The sequence below is a fragment of the Cuculus canorus genome, chromosome 5 (genome assembly GCF_017976375.1).
Source record: "Cuculus canorus isolate bCucCan1 chromosome 5, bCucCan1.pri, whole genome shotgun sequence".
Taxonomy (NCBI): Eukaryota; Metazoa; Chordata; class Aves; order Cuculiformes; family Cuculidae; genus Cuculus; species Cuculus canorus.
In genome coordinates, this window is record NC_071405.1 from 36,451,848 (window position 1) to 36,461,647 (window position 9,800).

General features: G+C 35.2%; 1 protein-coding gene across 11 annotated transcripts in view; it reads left to right on the top strand.

The window, feature by feature from the left end:
* IRAG1 (inositol 1,4,5-triphosphate receptor associated 1) overlaps positions 1–9,123 on the top strand; it is a 92,089-nt gene extending 82,966 nt beyond the window's left edge. For 7 of the 11 annotated variants that reach the window (XM_054067633.1, XM_054067634.1, XM_054067632.1 and 4 more), the window contains 4 exons: positions 1,012–1,079; positions 3,908–4,027; positions 4,920–5,051; positions 5,771–9,123. In XM_054067633.1, the coding sequence (XP_053923608.1) occupies positions 1,012–1,079; positions 3,908–4,027; positions 4,920–5,051; positions 5,771–6,011 (561 nt within the window). In that variant the 3' untranslated portion in view covers positions 6,012–9,123. The remainder of the gene's footprint in view (positions 1–1,011; positions 1,080–3,907; positions 4,028–4,919; positions 5,052–5,770) is intronic. The other 4 variants (XM_054067635.1, XM_054067638.1, XM_054067636.1 and 1 more) reach the window with 3 other exon arrangements.
* Positions 9,124–9,800: the final 677 nt, after the last annotated feature.

Genomic DNA, 9,800 nt, shown 5'->3' on the forward strand with positions numbered 1-9,800 from the left:
TTTGTTTTGACCCCATCCTAGTGGATGGGTAAGGTAATTCCTGTTGTGTAAGACGCATGTGACTTCAGAATCTACCTCCATAAACAAGCACTTTGGGCACAGAGCTGAATAGGGACAGCTGGTGATTCAGAGGCTTTAGACATTAGCTGAGGCAATTTGCCTTTTAATCTGTAGAAACATACTGGAAAGAAGTAGTAAAAAGTGTTATATGCTGTAAGTTAGAAGTTTTAACTGGAGCCCATTGAATATGACTGGTCTGCTTCTCTTCATTGCCTAAAAAGTCCACTGAAAAGAAGATCATATAATTAACGTACAGAAACTTATATGGTACAAATCTAGAAGTTCTGTGATGAACTGGGATTAGCAGAGCCTTTGCCTTGCTTTTTTTTTTGTAAAATTTTAATAAATTAAGAATCTAATCTGAGATAAATAGATCTATATAAATGCTTTGGAGGAAAACTCAAAGGCATACTGACTGTTCAGAGATGAGCTAAAAGGAGATATTTCTTGAAAATTATGCAGTTTTGTGTTTAAAATGTAGGGCTATTTAAATCAGAGATGTTGCTGAGAATCTAAATCCATTTTACTTTTAAGAAAACTATCTGTGCAATTTAGTTATTATGTACTCAGAGTTGTTTCAGGAGGAACTAAGTGTGTTTATTTACTATGATTTCTTATGATTTATTCTTGTTCAAAATTTCTCACTGAAACCTTAGCTAACAAATTAATGTTTCTACGATAGTATGGAGAGAAGCAGTAGAATTATACTGTTCATGGATCAATATATGAACAAGAAAGACTTTTCTTGGAAAATATAAGTGAAGTAGAAGGGAATGTCACAGAAAATTCTCAATGTACAAGTCGGTTTATTCATTGTGGTTGGCAGGGGTAATTTGGAAGCTCTGTATTAAAGAAGAAAACCTAAGCAGCGTATTGACTTTGCCATTTTACTGAAGAATGATTTGAAATTAGTTTTTGGATGTAACATTAATTGCTGTTTTTCGCTTACAGTCTGAATCATCTAGTAATGGAAGGAGCAATCTAACGTCTACTCCTGTTCTGCCAGCACTTTTAGAAAAGTGAGTTTTCTCTGGTTCATCTCATTACCTATTAAATCCTAGTATGAAATGAAAATTATAGTTTCTGTCTTTCCTAACAGAAGTTATACCAAGGCATAAAGTATTGAAGTCAGTGATTGCCTTAGGTTGATTCACAATCTGGTAACTGTATTTTTACTATGTCACCATATTATTGTTCTTTTCTTGTTCAAAGATTTTACAAGGAATATCTCAGAACTAAATCGACCTCCTACATTCATTAGAAATCATTAAGTGAAAAATGCAGCAGAAGATTATAGATTTAAACATTTGAGTAGGCCTGCCTTCAGAACTTCACAAAGCCAAGAGTATTACAGACGATGTACGAGGTTTTAGAGAAATACATTTCCTGGAATACGTTAATGCTGTATCTGACGTGGGCCATGAGCAACCCTGGATGTGAATATTCCTTAACTTGACTATTCCTGTCACAGAAGTTTGTGTTCTGCCCTTGCCGTTTCACCACGTGGCCAGCTGATAAGAATCATATTTTGAAATACTATGATATTCAGCATCATGTAGGTTTTTAAATTTATACGAATAAACATAAGCATACGGAATTAAAAAATATAATTTATCATAAAGGTAGATCATCAAAATTTTACAGAAGTCAAAACAGTGATTAAATTGTATAGTTGGGTTTTTTCTAGTGTAAAATGAATTGAACATTCAGCTAAATTAAAGCACTAGGGCTGAGATTTTATTTTTAACAACCTGAAATTATAACAGACAGAGAACTTTGCATTTTACAATGGATATGAAAGAGGACATTTTTCTTCAGCCTGGTAACAAGCAAATCCCTCAATATCTATATTTTTCTAGTCCCTATAAATGGCAAAAATATTTTTTGTTAAAACATTTACCCTTTTGACTCTGTACTTAGCATTAATATAGATGTCCTGGCTGGATTAAAGTGTATTGTTGTTATTCATTTTCCATGACAGTTCCATGGGTTTGAACAGTACTACCTTTGGAGCAAAATAATAGTTATATGAACAAGGAAAGCAAAAAATTGCTCTTCTGGAAAGCACATGCATATAAACATTTCTGGAAAGAACTTCTAAGTTCTTCGAGTTGAAATTCGTGAACGCATGTAATTTAATTTTATTCAAGTTCTTGAAATGTACAGCGTCTGTAGTAATAGAATCCAAAGGTGGCAATATGAAAATGTGAGGCTGGGATAGGACAGAAGGCACACTCAAGCCGTTCCACAAAGTCTTTGTAAACAGTTACCATTACGTATAAAGGGACTGTTGCATTCATAAAACTGTGTGCTTATACTATATTCATATGCATAATCAGCCTAGAAAGCAGAAATAAATAATTGGGAGGCACTTTTCCAAATACTTAGCTCTTTCTGGAAACATTGCGCATTCTAAGGAAGTTGCTTGCTGGTGCTTCAGAACTAAAACTTACTAAAATATCACATTGATCATTGATTTTTTTTTTTTTTGTTATTCTTACTACTACTGCTACTACTTTGGTTGTTTAGACTTTCTACAATTTCACAGTAAAATATTTGCAATATTAATTTAAATAAAAGCTTATAAGGATACTTTAAACATGCAAATTAAAAGCTTTAACATATCTAGATCTCACATCAGTACAGAATATTGCAGGACAAAATTTATCTTATGTTTTTCTTTTATCTCTGTGCTTTACCAAGGATGAAAATACACAACTGGGAAAACAAAACCAGAGAACTAGGGCACTAGTTGTTATGATTCAACAGCATTCTGCAACATTTAGCCCATCTTTTGAAAGTGTACAGAAATTCTAGAAAAAAATGTTACCAATATTTCTTACTGGATCTCAAGAAGACAAATTGTGTTATCAAGTAATAGAAGTAGAACTTGAAATTCAAGTTTGAGCATAAGCATGTATGCTATGGTAGCATAAAATCACATACTTCACTGGTTTTGTATATTTAAGCGCTTCAAGCTTGTATTCATGGTATGTTTAAAGTCCAAGTGAAAATAACGTCTACTGTTAATTGACTTCTTGAGAGGAAATCTATTGCCCACAGATGGTGTTAATCAGTATGAATTTTTCTGCCATTGATTTTTGTGCCAGGAAAATAAGGCCTACAAAATTATTTAGATTCTAAAAGTTGAAATGGGATCCCCTGTTGAGCTTATTAAACCTTAGCTTTTATAGATTTGCTCAGTCATGTCTGAATAACTTGAACTCTTTCTCCCAGACTTAAATAACTAAAGACAGGTGAGCATTGCAGAAAGACAACAATATATAATGGCTTTTTTTTTAGGCTAAATGTTCCAAACTTTTGCTCAAGAAAAGTTTCAGTGACAAAAGCTACATATGTGTTTTTATTTTTTTAACCTGTGCATCAGTTCAGCTTATAAAGTCAGGAGAGAGTACCTAAATGCAAATAAGAAAAATATTTTCTTAAATAAAGAATTGGTATTATTTCTATTACTATTATTATTGCTAAGATGACTTTTAGAAAGCTGAGGGGAATATTTAAAAAAGTAGCGAATAAATGCTACAGGTAAGCCAGGAAACCAGTGCTCTGCTCTTTTCTTTTTTAAAGAAGAAGAATCAAAATGCAAGCATTAGTTTCTTAGAAATGTATTAATTACTGTCCTTTAATTACAACACTCTCAAAATAAAATTTTGCTTGGTGTTTAATTTTTTTCTTTTGAAATACATACTTTTTTTCGATGTACATTGAAGAAGAAAAATCAGGAGTCAAAAATTGCCTGTGATTGTTCTTGTTCAGCAGTACTCTCCAAATACAATACATTTCAGTGGTGGTGTTTTCTGTTTGTCTGTTTCTTTTGTCTTGGCAGTGGTAAGTCGAATGGCGAGCCGGACTGTGAAACCTCTGCAACTGTGCTGACACAGAGTGCGCTGGAAGAAATCAGTCCTGAAACTAAAGCAAAGATAGAAGAGGAGGCATATAACAAAGGGTGGGAATATTTTATGTAAAGTAGATCTGTAAAAATGTGCTACCAGATGAGGACATATGTTTTTATAATGTAATTTTAAATGCTAAATGGCATAATTGATATTAGCTCCTAGATGGTCATAATCAAAGCAATGTGGGAAACAACATGAGTTTCACTCATTATATTTGCATCATAGCTGTTCACTTTCATCCTTTATTAATGTTAGCCAGACTGTGCGACTCATTATATCAGAGATTCTGAGGTAGGTGGGTGTTCTTATCTCAACAGTGTTCGGCTTCATGACAGGATAATCCAAAACAACTTCCTAAAATGTTTATTCTGAAAAGTGTACATAGAAATGAGTAAAGATTAGGTATCAACTTTTGCAGTAAACTTATGTTGTTTGTGTCACACAAAGTGCTTTACACAATATGTTCAGAGACAATTAACAGCTTTGGGGATTGTTTCTACATGTGAAGCAAGGAACTGTGCGCTATGTGAAGAGCGAGACAAAAATTTTGATCCTCTCCTGCAGAATCCAGTGAGCCACCGACCTTTAGCATTGATTTGTGCATATTCTCCATGATAAAAAAATATCTAGAGGGTGTTGATGACTGAAAAAGAGAGAAATGCTTACCAACTCCCTCACCACAGAAAAAAAGTTGTACTCTGATGAGAACTTTAACCTCTTTTTCAAGATGATAAATTTGTTAACAGAGATCATATAACCCTCTGTTAAGGAACAGTGTCTGTCTGTGTCCCATGCTCATGGTCTTTAGCTAGTTCTTACTCATCTGAATGCTGTAACACTACTACTTGTGTTTTATTGCATGTAACAAAACATAAAGCTAGTTTTTCATAGGAACAGGCTTGATAGCGTGCTAGACTAAGAAAAATGTTCTATGTGTTAAAGCTATCAGGAAGGCTTGAAGAAAACCAAAGAACTTCAAGAACTGAAGGAAGAAGATGAAGAGACAACAAAAGAAAGTCATGATGAACATGAAGAAAGTGAAAATGAAGATGAGATAAGAAAACTGAAAAGCAGGTGAGACAGTGATATAATATGTCCATGAAAGAGGAGCCCCTTTTTTCTTTTTGTGGTACCCAACCAAGTGTTTTATACTATTATCTTGACATAATTTCTTCCAGTGTAAGGAGGTACATTTGAAATAACAGTATTTTCACACGAAGGCATATTCCAAGATAATATGCCATATGGAATATTCCATATTCCACAAAAGTTTTTTAGGTGCCAGAATGTATCTCTCAGTAGGCATGCACTGTCTCAGGAAAGTTGTAATTCAAGAAACTGATGCCCATGTTTGTGCTGTATGTCATTCCCAAACAGTCTTCACAGGTGAGTCTCTCAGTACATCTAGAAAGGTGGATGCAGACTAAGACAAGCTCCTTAGGTACGTTGGCCTAGCTTTGACTAGGAGGCACTTGGTGGTGCCTGCTCCTTCTGGAAGCTATGACCAAGCTATGAACAGTGCAGAATTTTACATCATATCAAGCTCTGAGATTTGCCAGTTGACAGGTGGGATAAACAGAAGTCAAGTTTACAGTCTTCAGCTGTCTTGCAAATGTCACCCATAATCTGAGTGTACAGCTCTTAAAAGAACTGAGTCTTCTTTGACAAGGTCTTTGTATTTGGAATATACACCTATGGTGCACCACATATCTATTAAATTTCTCTATTTGAAAAGCTTAAGATAATACATTTGCATATGATTAATATGTAACAGTTTTCTTTTAATTTTACAGCAGACTTGAAGTCATCATTAATTATGTACATATACTGTACCCCAAACTGTGTAAACACTGGAATGTGGTATGGCTTGTAGTGGCTGCGATAATCATTTTTGCTGTGGTCTTGGGAATCTACCATTCATACAATTCCTGTGATGAAAAATCAGAGGGACCTGAAGGGAAGGCCAGCTGTTCTGCTGCCCATCAACATTCCTGGTGGAACTCAGGATTTCAACATGAGCAACGCACTGAATAATAAAGGAACATCTACGTATTTATGGTACCTGAGCAAGTAGGCATATTAGAACACAGTTAAAGGTAGTGCTTAGTCATCCTTATGGTTGTTAAACGTTATCTGTTAGACAAGTGAGTTACTCCACACCATCAAGTTTAGGGATACATTATGAACATGCTTTGCCAAAATGACAATCTGATAAATAATCCCGTCTGTCCTCTTATTGTAAATTAGTGATACAATAAAGTAATATTTAATTGTGGTAAGGGTTATGGCAGTAATCAGGTAATCAGCAACCAGCAAGATATTTAAAAGAATGATTTGCACAGGGCACTGACATCTGCTGTGGTTTTAGAGCAACTCATAAAACCTGTATTTGCAGTTAGTGCTTTACTTTGCATTTCCTGAATTTTTTGGTAGTTGTTGAAGTACTAACAGCATTTAAGTCCTCTGGGTTTTAAGAGTCTATTTAATTTTCTTTTTCATGATTATTGGGTAGAGAACAAGCTCTAGGTGTGTCTAGGTGGCAGTTTATATCATCACCTAAATCTGGGAACTTCTGATATATCAAAGGGACATGCTTTGCAACGAATTTGTGTGCACCACTCAGACTCAGTACTGGTTACAGCAAAAATAATTTGCTGTCTGAAGGATGAGATGTATTGCCCAAGCCTAAAACTCCACAGTCTTGAGCGTGGGAAGCAAAGAAAAGAAGAAAAAGTCTTGAAACCTCTGTAGACAGGTGACCCCACTAAATAAAACTCTGCCCTATTCCTAATACTGGAAATAGATATCATTTGAGATCTGCATGGGGAACACAGTTCTGTTTGCAGCCACAACCCTACCAGTGCCTGATGAATCAGGATATGAAAGTAGTGAGGACTTTAAAGAAGTCACTGCATGTTTTTTAGTAGTTCAGAATTTTAGAATCAGAATCATAGAATCATGGAATAGTTTGGGTTGGAAGGGACCTTAAAGATCATCCAGTTCCAACCCCCCTGCCATGGGCAGGGACACCTCCCACTAGATCAGACTGCTGAAGTCCCCATGCAACCTGGCCTTGAACACCTCCAGGGACGGGGCAGCCACAACTTCCCTGGACAATCTGTGCCAGTGCCTCACCACCCTCATGGTGATGCCAGCTATGTAACTGTTCTGATATGCTTTCAAAGCCAAACTATCAAGTCATGATAGATTAATCTTTTGCCCAAAATTTTTAACAGTTGTGCTATTTGGAAGTTGTGATTTCTTACACAAGAATGTGGAATCCTGAAGTCTTTAGATATGCAATTTCTAAATAGTGAAGCCATTATCTGTAAAAAACCCACACCTCCTAGGACTGAGACCAAAAGACACGTCACTTAAGGTAGTACTATGAATACCTGCTGAACATCACTGCTGACTGTTTGTCTTTCCATGGCTATATGCTTGAATTGAACCACAATATCAAAACCAGTGTGACACTTGATTGTAGCTGTCTTGCATTCTTCTGGCATTCTGTGACTGACGAACAGGTCTGCTTACCAACTGAAGGACAAGTATGTTATGAAGTACTGTAATTTTGGTTCAGATGCGGTTAGTATTAACTTGTTTTCTTTTGGTGTAAACACTGAACCTCAATTCAATTATCAAAGAAAACAAGTTTCTAACTCGGTCAGAAATTTAATTTACATTCCTTGTTCTAGTAACAAATATCCTGCTGGTGAATTTTGTTTGTCACATCTTTGGCCATATTTTTCTTGGGAGACTTTTACATGAAAGAAAAAATTAAAATAAATTTTAAAAAAGCACAATACTACAACTTTCTGTGGAGAGAGAAAGTCTACGAGCAGTAGGGAGGTTTGGTTTTTGTTTTAAAGTACATATTGTTAGGAATAGTGGCTTAAGGAAGTTCAAAATGGATAATGGGAAAGTGTCATTTGGTCTAAAATGGTAATTGGTAAAGAATGACAGAAGAAGGTTTCTTGCAAATTACTCTGTATCTGTTTGGTTCAACTAGAATATCCGACTATGAAGAACTGCTGTAACATTTCACATACTTTCAGTATTTGAAGAAACTTGTCAGTTGTTCTTTGAATACTTCCTTATTAAAATCAGCTTCTTTAACTTATTATTCTTTACAAATAGTGTTGAAAAATTAATAAGGCAATAAAAATTGAAGGTAAATAATCCTGAAGATTCAGAATGCTTTATGCCAAAAATTACAGCACATATTTGATTATGTGATTGTGGAAATGTTGTGCTGCACTGAGGAAAAATAATTAAAAATGCCTATAATCTAATTAATTGTTTTTTATTTACAACTCACTGATGTGAATCCAACACTTTATTTTAATACATGTAGGAAGTTATTGATATCAACTGCTTAATGTTAAGCATGTGCTAAGTTTTTTTGGTCAGTGGGCAAATGAGGTCTCCATCCTCTCTCGAAATTCAGCCCACTGGCTTTTGTGGACTTAGCGCATAAAGGCAAATTTCCATCAGTAGTTTTACTGATTTGAACTGAACTACTTGCATGTCTATGGCAAGTATCATTTAGCCACCAAGTTGTTAATTGTTGAATGGACTGAAACAGGCAAGAGGTTTGAATGGGGTTGGAAAGATGAAGATACAGTTTATTTTTTTAAAAAAATTCTTTTTATAACTACTTTGAGCAAACTGTCCACTAGAAATAATGAACCACAATGACTAACAGCACATGAAATATTTTTGCTTATGTTTTGCAGTTAGTTAATGACAACGCATTTTTAAATAGGAAACTAGAATGAGCTCAAAAACTATTCTAAATGTAATTTTATCCATTGGATATTATTTTACTTTATCTGAAAAAAAAACCAACCTCTTCTACGTTCAAAGAACAAATCTGATAACAAGAAATAGATCTGTTATTTATGCTTTTAACACTGAAATAGTTTTCTTGAGGTGCAATATTTATTTTTCTGCTTTAACAAGACACATTTATTGTTTTTCCTGCACAGCACAGATGTTTCTAGTAAAAGGAATTTTAAAAGGGCACTATTTTTGTGTATCATATTTAAATTTGTAATATTGTAAGATTTTGCACAAGTGTTCCTGTATTGTACTGTATAGTATCACATACTTGAGTTTTGAAATAAAAGTATGGTTTCAAAGTCCTTGATGATGCCTTCAAGGTTTGTTTTCCCCATGCGATCCGTCTGCATATTAATGGTTATGTTCTTATGAAATACATGCTGTCTGTGCCGCGTGACATAGTGCCACATTACACATACCAAAGACCTTGTTCTTAGTCTTTCAGTTCCTCAGGAAAGTGGTTTAGAAGAAGCAAACAAACTCCTGTTTCAATAGAGAAAGTGTCTGTAAGAATGGTCACCCTAGAAGCAAGATGAGAGAGGAAACTGAAATATCCTGGAGAGAGTTTAACCCCTGCTTCCGAGGGAGGCTGCCTGTCACAGAGGAGGCTGAACATAGGAAGCCATGTAGGAGATCTGTGAGCAAAGAAGACTGAGTGACAGGTTAGGATTCTTTATTTGGTTTGAGTTCTTGTAGGCTTGGGAGGTTAGGGAAGCCTGGACTTTGTGGAGAGCTGAACTGCCAGGACAATGGGAAGGAGACAACACTCAATTGTTGCAAAGAACAGAAATGTCACTTCTGAATCTCTGATGGCCTGTGACAGGGAGAAAAAACATGGGAAAGAGACAACCTGGAAAGGAATGACTTTTACCAGGAGAAGACCCTGATATTTGTATTTTCCACAAAAACATTTTTTCTCTCCTGTTGCTCAGGCCTCATGGTTTCTTTAGAAATGATTGTAGAAAACAATTATGTCTG